The 12,790-nt window shown below is 40.3% G+C and overlaps 1 protein-coding gene across 1 annotated transcript in view; it reads left to right on the top strand.

Annotated features, from left to right (window-relative positions):
• Positions 1–5,108, top strand: part of myo10 (myosin X) — a 194,449-nt gene extending 189,341 nt beyond the window's left edge. Inside the window, exon 41 of the mRNA XM_060905943.1 lies at positions 4,146–5,108. Coding sequence (XP_060761926.1) covers positions 4,146–4,256 — 111 coding nt within the window. The 3' untranslated portion in view covers positions 4,257–5,108. The remainder of the gene's footprint in view (positions 1–4,145) is intronic.
• The last annotated feature ends 7,682 nt before the right edge of the window (positions 5,109–12,790 follow it).

The following is a 12,790-nucleotide window of genomic DNA, read 5'->3' as shown; positions in this document are numbered from 1 at the left end:
AAGTGATATGCGCTGGGATCACACACACAGCGGCTCAGTCCCGAATCGTGGCTTGTTCACTTCACTCGCGCACTCTGTGAGCTGCGCAGGGCCGGAGTGCGCACCCTCCAGAGGGCACTCGCTGTTCAGGGTGGAGTGATTTGGAGCGCAGGATGCCTGCGGAGCCGAGCGTATCCGCGTATTGGTGTTGCTGTGTGCACGGCTAACGGTTTTAGTGTAAACGCGAATCATTTTAAGAACGTTAATCTGATGATCCGCTGATTCGACGTAATGTAAACGTAGCCTTACATTCTTATGGCGCGATGACACAGTGGCTAGTGCATCTATATGAGGCAGTAGCCACAACAAAAAGCTCATGTAAAATGTAGAAATTTGTGAGTAACTATTGAACATTTCCCGACTGTTGAATTCTTGAATCTGATTGGTTAGATGATGTTTTGACAACAGTAGATCTGACAGTATTTCCGGCTGTAATTCGTGTGCTTGCTCAAGCACACAGCAGCCGAAGGCAAGCACACTATTGTTCTTCTTAAGTTTACTTATTCTGCCTTATATCACATGAGGTTTGGTGCATCTGCGATGAAGCATGTCTGAGGAGGACGATTCAATTCGTGAGCCCTATTCATTCTCTGTGGGGGAAAAAAACAACAGAAAAATGACAAGAACGAGAGAATGGGTGTGTCGATCAAAAAGCTGTATACAAGCACACTACACTGCTTCAGGACAGACATTTCTGAGTTGGAACAGTGTTGGTATCTCAAAAGCTGTAGGAGGAGTAGTGGCTCCAAAAAATGGGTAGACAGGAATAAATAAATAATAGACTGCATTTCCGCAGAGAAAATGCAAAGTGTGCTTGCTAAGCTGTAGCAGAACAGCTATCATTCGAGCATGCTAAAAGCTAGCATGCCAACATGCTAATGCCAGCATGCTAACAACTAGCATGCTAACAGTTAGCATACTAACATGCTAACAGTTAGCATACTAACAGGCTAACAGCATACTAACATGCTAAAAGCTAGCATGTTAACATGCTAATAGATAACATGCTAATAGATAACATGCTAACAGCTAGCATTCTAACATGCTATTTGTTAAAATTCTAACACTAAGGCTAATATGCTGACAGCTATCATGCTAATAGCTAACATGCTAATGGCTAGTATGTTAACTTTTAGCATGCTAACACGCTGAGGGTGACATGCTAACAGCTAACATGCTAACAGTTAGCATGCTAACATGCTCAGGCGATCTCGCTAACAGCAAACATGCGAACTCTGCATGCTACCATGCTAATCCTAACATGTTAACAGCTCTCATGATAACATGCTAATGGTGAACATGCTAACAACTCGCAAGCTAACAGCAGGCATGATTTCATAATGGGTAACATGCTAACAGCTAGCATGGTAACACGTGAATGCTTATATGCTAATTGCTATCATGTGTGCGTGTAAGTATTCCTAATAAAGTGGCCATTGAGTTGAAGTTGATTTGCTGTCAAAGTCTCAGATGAGCAGATCCTTGCCAAATGCATCATCACCTATGGGGGAAGGAGGAATGACTCAGTCAAGCTTCCATTGATTAGCGGCAAAATGGAGAAAAAATGGACGGATGAAAGGCAAGACAAAGACGAGTGTGGGTCAGAACCGATATCATGTGTGTGATGGGTGATTTGGCCTGAGGTGCCATATGAAGTTTGGTGGATGTGTGGTGAGGTGTTACTGAGCAAAACTCCATTCATTTGAATGGGGCCAAAAATCAATGGAAGCCTAGGGAGGTAAAAAGAGATGCGTGAAAACCAAGGAAAAGACGAGTGAGGGTCTCAGATGAGGGGATGGATCTGTGCGGGGACTTGGCCTGAGGCATCAAGTGAAGTTTCTTGAAGTTTGGTCACTTGGTTAAAAAAATTGATGGAGAGTGAAAGTTTTTCTCCTGAAACACCATTCATTTTCAATGGGGCCAAAAATCAATGCAAGCCTATGGAGGAAAAAGGGATGAGCAAAAAGAAAGGAAAAATATGAGTGCGGGTCAGAACTGATTGCATGCATGTGTCAGGGGAGTTGGCCTGAAGTATCACATGACGTTTGGTGCATCTGCAATGGAGCGTGTCCGAGTAGGACGATTCGATTCATGAGCCCTATTCAGTCTCTATGGGAAAAAACCAAAAGAAAAACGACAAGAACAAGAGAATGGGCGCGTTGATCCAAAAGCTGTATACAAGCACACTACACCACTTCAAGCCAGACGTCTCAGAGTTGGAACGGCGTCTATCTCGAACGCCCTAGGAAGAGTAGTGGATCCAAAAAACGTGTCGGAATAAGGCAGAATAAGTAAACTTAAGTAGAACGACAGTGTGCTTGCCTTCGGCTGCTGTGTGCTTGAGCAAGCACACTAATAAATAAAGAAAACGTAAACTTAAGAAGAACAATAGCGTAACAAATAACTACCTGTTATACCACTGATGAATTCTCAAACCTGATTGGTAAGATGTTGATTAATTTTCCATAACAGAATCTGACAGAAGTTCTGGCTGTAACTGATATGGCGGATGTACAGTACTGTGCAAAATCTTAGGCACCTTATTTTTTAGTACAAACTTTGTTATTGATTTTTATTTTATGACGTCTATCATTTTAGATTCCCAAACATTAATTTTCCAACACAAAATTAAATGTTACAGAAAAATGTTTGTATATCAATAAAGAAAACTGTATATTACATCAGGCAAAAATCATAATGAAGGCTCCTGGCTTTTGCTGCAAAAATTAAGAAGCAAGTGTGACAGTTAAAGTGCCCAGAAGAACTGTGGCTGGTTCTGCAAGATGCTCAGTAAAACCTACAGCTCATTTCCTTATAAAACTGCACTAATTGTACCTGACACTACTATTTTTTCAAATAAGATTTTTTCTTTATTTTTCAAACCAAATATTGACTTTATTTCATTTATTACTGTTTACTGCTGTTTATAGGGCTTTTTTTTTTCATTTATTTCATTATTTTCAAAGGCATCTTTGCTCTACAGCATTTCTTTTTACAGCATGTAAATAAGACTTTTACACAGTACACAGGGACTTGTAGGGTGGACACTCCAAATATTCTAAGGCTAATAATAATTGGATAAAACTGTATGTGGCTCTGAGTCAGGCTTGTAGTACTCAACTCCAACTTGTGCCCTAATTTTAAGGACTTGTGACTCGACCTGGACTTTGCGCACTGATGACTTGGGCGCATGCATTAACTGCATTCAGACTCGTAAAGTGGAGACGAGGATTTGGATTTTTTTCTTTATTTTTTGTAACATACCATAATAATTTGGCATAAGATATTTATATCTGTATTAATTTTTGTACTAATTTCGTACAAGAGTGTCACACCTGTGCATCTTGGCGCATGCATCAGACAGACTCTTGGGCGCGCTCCGGACAGCGTGCGTGCCAAGCGGACTCTCGTGCCGTAAACCTCTCGCACCTGCACAGGATTAAAGCGCAATCAGAGCGCCTGTATAAAAACTGTGAAAACGCACTTACTTTGCGAAGTATTGAGTTGCGTTGCTGACACATTACCGAGCCTTATTTCCTTGTTTGGTTTCCTGATCCCTGATTTCCTTTTTCTCGTCTTTGATTCTGCCAAGTCTACGATAGCCTGTTTGTGTGTCGTTCGACCTATTGCCTGTTTCACCGTTTTACGATTTTGCCTGCCATTCTGGATTGTTTATCTGTCTTCACTTATATTAAAAAACACACCTTCTGCACATCCATCTCCCAACCATCTCTGACAGAATACTTCACTCCCCCTGACAAAGAGAATGCACAGTCACCTGTTCATATGTCATGTTCAGGAACAAACTAATGTTAATGGCGCTAAAACAGCCACCGTCAAATGGTGCGGTTGGAGTCTTGTTCTTGGACTCGACCCGGAATTTTTGTTAATGACTTGGACTTGACTCGGACTTGAACACTGGGGACTCGAGACTGGACTCGGACTCAAGGTTTAGTGACTCGACTACAACCCTGCTCCGAGTCCAGATGTTTCCATGTCATACACGTTTGTGTATTGATTTGTAAGGGAGTGAAAAGAAGGCTCACATTTCAACTAATTATTTAATAATGTCTAATTTTTAGTCTTTTGTGCATTTTTGTGTTTAGGTGATGGACATTGCTAAACTGATGAAAGCCTACATCAGCATGATTGTACAGAAGCGTTTCAGCACCTGTCCATCCATCAGTAGCCATGGCACACCGTGTAGCAAATGGTGAAGACTGACCTCCTGTGACCTTTCAGCTCTGAATTACACACACAAACACACACACACGCTGTATGTAACTGAGTGGCGACACATTGTGACATGGAGAGTGGGAACATTGGGATCTGACGGAGTTTGGAGGTGATTCTTATTAAAACATTCCCAGGTTAAAGCCAAAGCATTGAAGCCTTATGAAGTACTCAGTGGATACTCTATAAAGGAAGATAATAATGAGCGTGTTCTGATGAGTGTTGTGTAAATCATTAAAATGTCATTCACCTGAAAGTGCCTCAACCACTCTGCAGGATAAATGTATTTTTAAAAAATCCTGACACATTGCCATATGAATATCTTTGGTGTAATCAGTTCCATTTGAATTTCAGCAGTAGGTCTGTAGTGAGGATTACCAAAAGTGTTCTGGAGACGCTGTAGGAGAGCGTAAGGTTTTATCCAATAGCGTTTCACTGGAGCTCTGCAGGCAGAATCTCCAGCCAAAGAGACTGTGCCTTTTTTGCAAGCACACACACACACACACACACACACACACACTCCCTGTATGTACAGCCACACTCAGCAAACACATCCTTGGTGCCGCTCTTAAATGTGTATGAATTTAATGTGCAATGTTTTGTCTTATACTGAAAAAGTTGTATATTTTTAGATCTTTTTGTTACAAAATGCTTGTGTCAGGAGGCTGCCTCTTGTTCTTTTTTTTGTTTTTAAATTTCATTGTTATTCAAAAGTACTTTTGCCATGTCATGTTATTTTGATTCCCAGAATTTTAAGAAACACCAGCAATATGCAATTTTTTGACATTCCTGTGTAATAATGGTGGTAGATAATAAAAGAACCAATAAAACCAAAACATCTGCGTTGATTGACACATCCATTACAAAACACACCCACTCAGGCCTTCCTGTATTCTGCTCTGTACCAGGGTTTATAAATACGGCTTGGAATTGAATCAATAATAAGGTTGATGATTTCACTTTTACATTTAACATCCAGGAGAATTCAGAGCCAATCAGACAGAAATTGGCTAGGAAGGAAGAAGAAATATATGAAAGTCAAGTTTATTTGTATAGCGCTTTTAACAATAGACATTGTCGCAAAGCAGCTTTACAGAAAATTAAAGACTTGAGCTAATTTTATCCCTAATCTATCCCCAATGAGCAAGCCTGCGGTGCCGGTGGCAAGGAAAAACTCCCTCAGACGACATGAGGAAGAAACCTCGAGAGGAACCAGACTCAAAAGGGAACCCATGCTCATTTGGGTGATAACAGAAAACATGATTATAAATAATTTGCTTCTACAACAGTGTCCAATATAGTCACGAAGTATAACTGTGTAACCAGGAAAATTATTATAGTTTTAACATGAAGTCTGTTTTGTTGAAGTTATAAACTGTTCATTGATAGAAACTTGAGTAAAAAACTGTTCATGGCAACTGCAGTCCTAAAGTTAGCAAGTCAACTGAAGTCCTCAGCCATAAAAGCATAACTGTAAGTGTCCAGAGCATCTTCCAAGTGTGACTTTTGACTGTCCATATGGGGCCATCCTCCACAGGAGCGATGTGATGAGACTCCAGCCAGATGTAGGGCATCAGGATGGATCAGGCAGGTCTGAGGAGCAGAAGAGGTCAGCATCTTGATCTCAGGATCGACATGTAACTCAGAGGGACAGAAAGAGAAAGATACACTGTATAAGAGTAAAACTGAAATAATCTCTGTAAAAATAATTATAGCACTAAAAGAGCCGTTCAAAAAATGATCAGAGACTGGACTGGAAAAGGAAAAAAACAACAGTGAAGGGGAGCGCTATAAAGATATATAAGGAATGTGGGTAAAGTTGAGAAAATAAGAGGACGTAATAAAAGGGAAAAAAGTCAGGAGATATTTTCCTCGGGGCAAATTTGATTGGATATGATGGTTTAACACATAAATATGTCTGTGAAGGTTCTCAGTCATCCAGGTCATAGTAAACCATAGGTGCTAAAAGAAGCCAACTGGACTTGCTTGAAATTCTTGAAGACGTTTCACCGCTCATCTGAAAGGCTTCTTCAGTTCTGTCTGACTAGTGGGGAGTTCCAGGTATTTATCCTCTAGTGGGTCAAAAGCAACCCTACGGAGAGTCGTTGAGGTCACCTGGGTTGTTGCGTCATCCTGTAGATGTAGGTCACTGGGGGCCGGGTGTGAACGGTGTTAGCAGCCTGGAGAGTCATTAGGGTGATCTGTGGGTCATTGGTTCTCTCTGTCATCCAGGGCTCTACATTAACTTTTGAAACCGCTTGTCCTGTTGGGCAAGTTGAAAGGAAATTTACTTGTCCGAATGTGATGTTGACTTGTCTGAAGAAATATTTGAGAAAAAAAAAAAACACAAACTATTTGTAACCCAACAATCTTTATGGCATTTGTTTCCGAATTCACAACATATGCATAATATCGATGACTCAAAAGTAATCAATACTTGATATACTGAGGCAAAAGTTCAAAAATATAGTAAAACAGACTGATTGATACCATAATTCACCAATTATTATGTTGAAGTTCAGAAGCAATATATCCCAATAGAATAGAAATTATGAACATAAAATTAAGAACAAAATAACTATACTATGAGATCCAGAAACACTAACCGTTATATATACACAGATCAGTACTCTGCAGTTCAGTAACAAATATCACAAAAAGTAACATTATCATAAAATTTATGACTTGAGATATCACTAGTTTGGACAGGAGAAACAAATAACAGTGCTATAAATAAAAACAAATGTTAACAAAATTGACTGATTAATACTGTAAATCACTGATTATTATACACTGAAATCTAGTTATCAAATGACAAGATAATATATCTTATGAAAACCTCCACACCTCTATTGACTCACAGATGAATGGATACAAATAAAGTTTCTATTCATCTTTATCTATCAACCCTTGAGTTCTGCTCCATCAATTGGACTCCATCAATCATTAATTTATTTTGAGAAATTGAAAACCAGAAAATTAAAATTATATATATTTTTTCATTTTTAAATTATTAATTTTGAATATATGTCCTCCACTGATTAATTGTTGTTGTCTAATTATTCAGTGTGGCTCCTGTATGGTATTTAATGGTCAAAAAAAGATCATTTCAAATAATCCATAATTTATATCTAAATTATAGAGCCCTGTTTCAAGTTCCTAAACTCCCATTACTAATTAGTTAATTAATACAGCCGGTAACCTAATTAGCAGCCATTTGACAGCTTGGTATTTCATAGATAACTTTCCCCACTCCTAGCTCACTCCCTGTCAATCCACACGCATGCAGGCGCACATTCCCCGCCAGCACGCGCTCGGCTATATAATGAACATCAACAACAATTCAAATATTTGGAAATTACCACATACTCAACGTAAATATACAGTTGAATAATGATCCCGCCAACAGAAATGTCAACAAATCCACGCGTATGACACGATTAAAACCAATCATAAACGACCATTTACTTTTCAGCTCAAATACACGAAGCGGTATTGGCCGGTTTCGCAGGTGGAATATTGCACATGCACACATCGCTCTTTCCGAATAGAAACATCTGGCGATTCATCAAAACAATACATCGAGTGAGATGCTTCGGAAATCATGTGAATAAACTGATGAATTTGATATGTAACCCAAATATCGGCGTATTTTGGCACTTGTCCGATCGGACAAGTAACGGAGACGATGGACTTGTCCGACATTAAGTATCACTTGTCCCGGACAAGCGGACAACCGTTAATGTCAAGCCCTGTCATCCTGTGAGTCATTGAAGTCAGCTAAGTCTTGGTGTGGATGTGTATTCAGTTTACTGGGAAGTGTGCCAAGACTACACTGTAGGTGGCTGATAAGTGGTGTCTCAGACCACCTCCTCTGTTTAGTGATGGTCATTCCAAGTTGACAAAGATGGCTTCTTTTACTCCTCTTTCAAACCATAGGTCTTCTCTGGCTAGAATGCCTACATTGCAGTCCTGAAACAAGTGTCTTTTGTTATTCAGATGAAGATAGACTGCAGAGTCCTGGCCTGAGGAACTGGCTCTCCTGTGTTGAGCCATGCACCTGTGAAGCAGTTGTTTTGTTTCCCCAATATACTGGTCCATGCATTCCTCACTGCATTGAATTGCGTACACTACGTTGTCCTGTTTGTGTCTGGGTATTCTGTCCTTGGGGTGGACCAATTTCTGCCTCAGAGTGTTACTGGATCTGAAATGTACTGGAAATTTTCAAGCAAGTCCTTCTTTTAGCACCTATGCTTTAAAAGGAAACTGAAGTCATTTTAAAGCTTGCTTTATTTTTTAATTAACGTGTTATTCAATTACGTTTTCACTTTTATTAACCATATATCGTGACTCGTATTGGCATATTATATTACACTTATCAGCCTTTTCGGTTTTTAGCCATGTAGTTCGTATGGTCCACGGCAGGTGTCGCTTATCTGCGTGATCTTCACAAGACTTGTGCGAGACTTCAAACGTGAAGTGTCAGCGCTGCCATTTTGAAAACAGTTTACACAGTGGCCAGATCGCAATATCATTCCAATTTAGATTAATTTTGAGATTTGCCAGCTTCATCAGTGATGGAGTGTCAGTCCTGCATGCTGTGGCATATGGACCTGAAGGCGCGCCTCGGGCTGCGTGCATGCCGTGAACAAGGCGCACCTGAGATCAATTAAGGAACTGTGTGTTTGCCTATTTAAGGACTGTGCTGATGCATTTGCATCGTAAAGTATTACGGTACGCATTACCGAGCTTTTCTACTCGTTGTCTTGATTTCTTGTTTCACGATCCTTATACCTGTTTCTCGTTCTTGTCCTCATTTAGCCTTTGATGTACTGTTTGTGCCTCGACTGACCCTTTTGCCTGTATTCTCATTTTTGATATAGCCTGCCGTTTTGGATCGTTTGCCTTTGTATATATTGTCTCACTGTATATATGTGTCAGAAAACAGAATCCAGGGACACATGTCTGCCCGGGGGCATTTTGAGTTATTGACAGATTCAGAAAGTACAGTTTCTAAGCTTTCCAATGATGCCTTCCATGTGGAGATCTGACAATATTTGAAGAATGTGTGGCCTTTTGAAAGTGTATACTTCTTAAAACAGAAAAGGGAGAAAATCGCCCTCAAAGTTTTCCATCTCAGCTACTCTGGGTGTAGGGCGGGTACATAATGGTGCTCATTTGCATGATATTAAGGAAAGCCCTAGCCCCTACGAGCTAGCACGATACTACTTTCATGTAAACAAAGATCACCACGTCAATTTTCCTTCCATGCAAAGTATGCCCAACACAATTATGAAGTACAAAAATAAGTCCTAAAGTATACTTTAATGTTTTGTGGTTGAAAAATTACTCACACCGTAAGAAAGAAAGAGAGCACAATGATGACACAACTAACACAACACTAGTTTCATGTAAAGCCTCGGTCACAACCGGCCGTGCGTGCTCCTACGGCCGGTCTACATGCAAAAAATGCAAGAAACACACGAGAGCGCACATGAAACACACGAGAGCGCGTGTGTGATGTGCTGATTTTCGAGCCGCAGACCGGCCGCAGAGGTTCGTTGTCATGTCAAACAAACTCTACGGGCGCTTACGTTTTTTTCAGGTTGCAAGACAAACTTACAGCCATCCCGCATCTTTCTCCATGAACAACAACAACAACAAAAAAAAACGCAGCGATTTGGGAAACGCCAAAAATCGCACGGCCAAAAAATCGTACGTCCGGTTGTGACTTAGGCTTAACCAAACCACAACACTCTCCGTTACATGCAAAAATAACCACACAGCCTTAGATTAATAAACTTACCCCATCAGAAAGAGAAACGGCGCCTTGCACACACCAATGCCTCCGATGGAATGTAATCCTAGAACGGTCCGTGTATCATCCGATCATTCAAGTATTCCATTCAATCTGGAAAACGAGGTTGCGGTTTTTTTTTTGCTAGAAATGGTTATCTCCGATGTAAATACCGTGTGTCTGTTTGCTTCGCGGTGTTTCAGTTCCTCTGCGCTCTGTTTAGTAACTCATTCCATAGTGAAATTACATGCCTGTATGCAGTTAAGTAGCCATGCGCTCAACTCGCATCATACAGCTGATTCGCGGAAAAAAAAAAAAAGACTTAAATCATCATGTGAATGGCCCATATGGTAATTTACCCACACCCCCCAGCAGGCTACAGTCCTGACAAAAACGAGACAATTTGCAACAAAAAAATGTATGCTTTTCCAACAAAACAATCTATTATCTGAAATACTGATTGCATTCTTCAAGATCTCAACTTGCACATGATGGAAAAAAACAAAAATCACAAATTTCGAAAAAAAAATGCTTCTTTTGCGATTATCTCGGATTCGTTTTGGCCGACATGTGTCCCTGGATTCGGTGAGGGGTCACATATGTATTCTACACTTTATTAAACTGTATACTTCTACACATACATCCGCCTCCCTCGCGTACATGACATGGAGATTATTCCATACGACTTCAAACCAACGTGGAGTAGAGAAGAGTTGGAAAGACGACAGGATAAGGACTAGTCCATCGCACTGGTATTTACGTCAATTACTGTTGCACAATTAAAACGTGCCAGATCAGGCAACTGGTGGGTTTTCAAAATAATAAATCCATATTATACTGAGCACATTTCCCACATAATCCTCACGAATGTTTCGGACAGCACTACAAAATGGCGTCCCCACTATATAGTGCCCTACAGTGGTGCTTGAAAGTTTGTGAACCCTTTAGAATTTTCTATATTTCTGCATAAATATGACCTAAAACATCATCAGATTTTCACACAAGTCCTAAAAGTAGATAAAGAGAACCCAGTTAAACAAATGAGACAAAAATATTATACTTGGTTATTTATTTATTGAGGAAAATGATCCAATATTACATATCTGTGAGTGGCAAAAGTATGTGAACCTTTGCTTTCAGTATCTGGTGTGACCCCCTTGTGCAGCAATAACTGCAACCAAACGTTTCCGGTAACTGTTGATCAGTCCTGCACACCGGCTTGGAGGAATTTTAGCTCATTCCTCCGTACAGAACAGCTTCAACTCTGGGATGTTGGTGGGTTTCCTCACATGAACTGCTTGCTTCAGGTCCTTCTACAACATTTCGATTGGATTAAGGTCAGGACTTTGACTTGGCCATTCAAAAACATTAACTTTATTATTCTTTAACCATTCTTTGGTAGAACAACTTGTGTGCTTAGGGTCGTTGACTTGCTGCATGACCCACCTTCTCTTGAGATTCAGTTCATGGACACATGTCCTGACAGTTTCCTTTAGAATTCACTGGTATAATTCAGAATTCATTGCTCCATCAATGATGGCAAGCTGTCCTGGCCCAGAAGCAGCAAAACAGGCCCAAACAATGATACTACCACCACCATGTTTCACAGATGGGATAAGGTTCTTATGCTGGAATGCAGTGTTTGTCTTTCTCCAAACATAACGCTTCTCATTTAAACCAAAAAGTTCTATTTTGGTCTCATCCATCCACAAAACATTTTTCTAATAGCCTTCTGGCTTGTCCATGTGATCTTTAGCAAACTGCAGACGAGCAGCAATGTTCTTTTTGGAGAGCAGTGGCTTTCTCCTTGCAACCCTGCCATGCACACCATTGTTGTTCAGTGTTCTCCTCATGGTGGACTCATGAACATTAACATTAGCCAATGTGAGAGAGGCCTTCAGTTGCTTAGAAGTTACCCTGGGGTCCTTTGTGATCTCGCCGACTATTACACGCCTTGCTCTTGGAGTGATCTTTGTTGGTCGACCACTCCTGGGGAGGGTAACAATGGTCTTGAATTTCCTCCATTTGTACACAATCTGTCTGACTGTGGATTGGTGGAGTCCAAACTCTTTAGAGATGGTTTTGTAACTTTTTCCAGCCTGAAGAGCATCAACAACGCTTTTTCTGAGGTCCTCAGAAATCTCCTTTGTTCATGCCATGATACACTTCCACAAACATGTGTTGTGAAGATCAGACTTTGATAGATCCCTGTTCTTTAAATAAAACAGGGTGCCCACTCACACCTGATTGTCATCCCATTGATTGAAAACACCTTACTCTAATTTCACCTTTAAATTAACTGCTAATCCTAGAGGTTCACATACTTTTGCCACTCACAGATATGTAATATTGGATCATTTTCCTCAATAAATAAATGACCAAGTATAATATTTTTGTCTCATTTGTTTAACTGGGTTCTCTTTATCTACTTTTAGGACTTGTGTGAAAATCTGATGATGTTTGAGGTCATATTTATGCAGAAATATAGAAAATTCTAAAGGGTTTACAAACTTTCAAGCACCACTGTATATAGTGAGTAGGGAGCGATTTCAGACACAGGGAAAACTTCCAGCTTGATTACGTCAGCATTCGAAGGACGGCGCGCGCGTCTTTTGACAACGTTGGCAGATGTCGGTCATTTTATTTTCCACTGTACGTTTTACTTCCGTCCTACGATGTCTCGCACAGGTCTCAGCAAATCTCGTTTACGGCCATTGCTTT

This window comes from Neoarius graeffei, chromosome 23 (assembly GCF_027579695.1).
Source record: "Neoarius graeffei isolate fNeoGra1 chromosome 23, fNeoGra1.pri, whole genome shotgun sequence".
Taxonomy (NCBI): domain Eukaryota; kingdom Metazoa; phylum Chordata; class Actinopteri; order Siluriformes; family Ariidae; genus Neoarius; species Neoarius graeffei.
The sequence above is the reverse complement of the archived record's forward strand: the minus strand, read 5'-3'. Positions and strand labels throughout refer to the sequence as shown.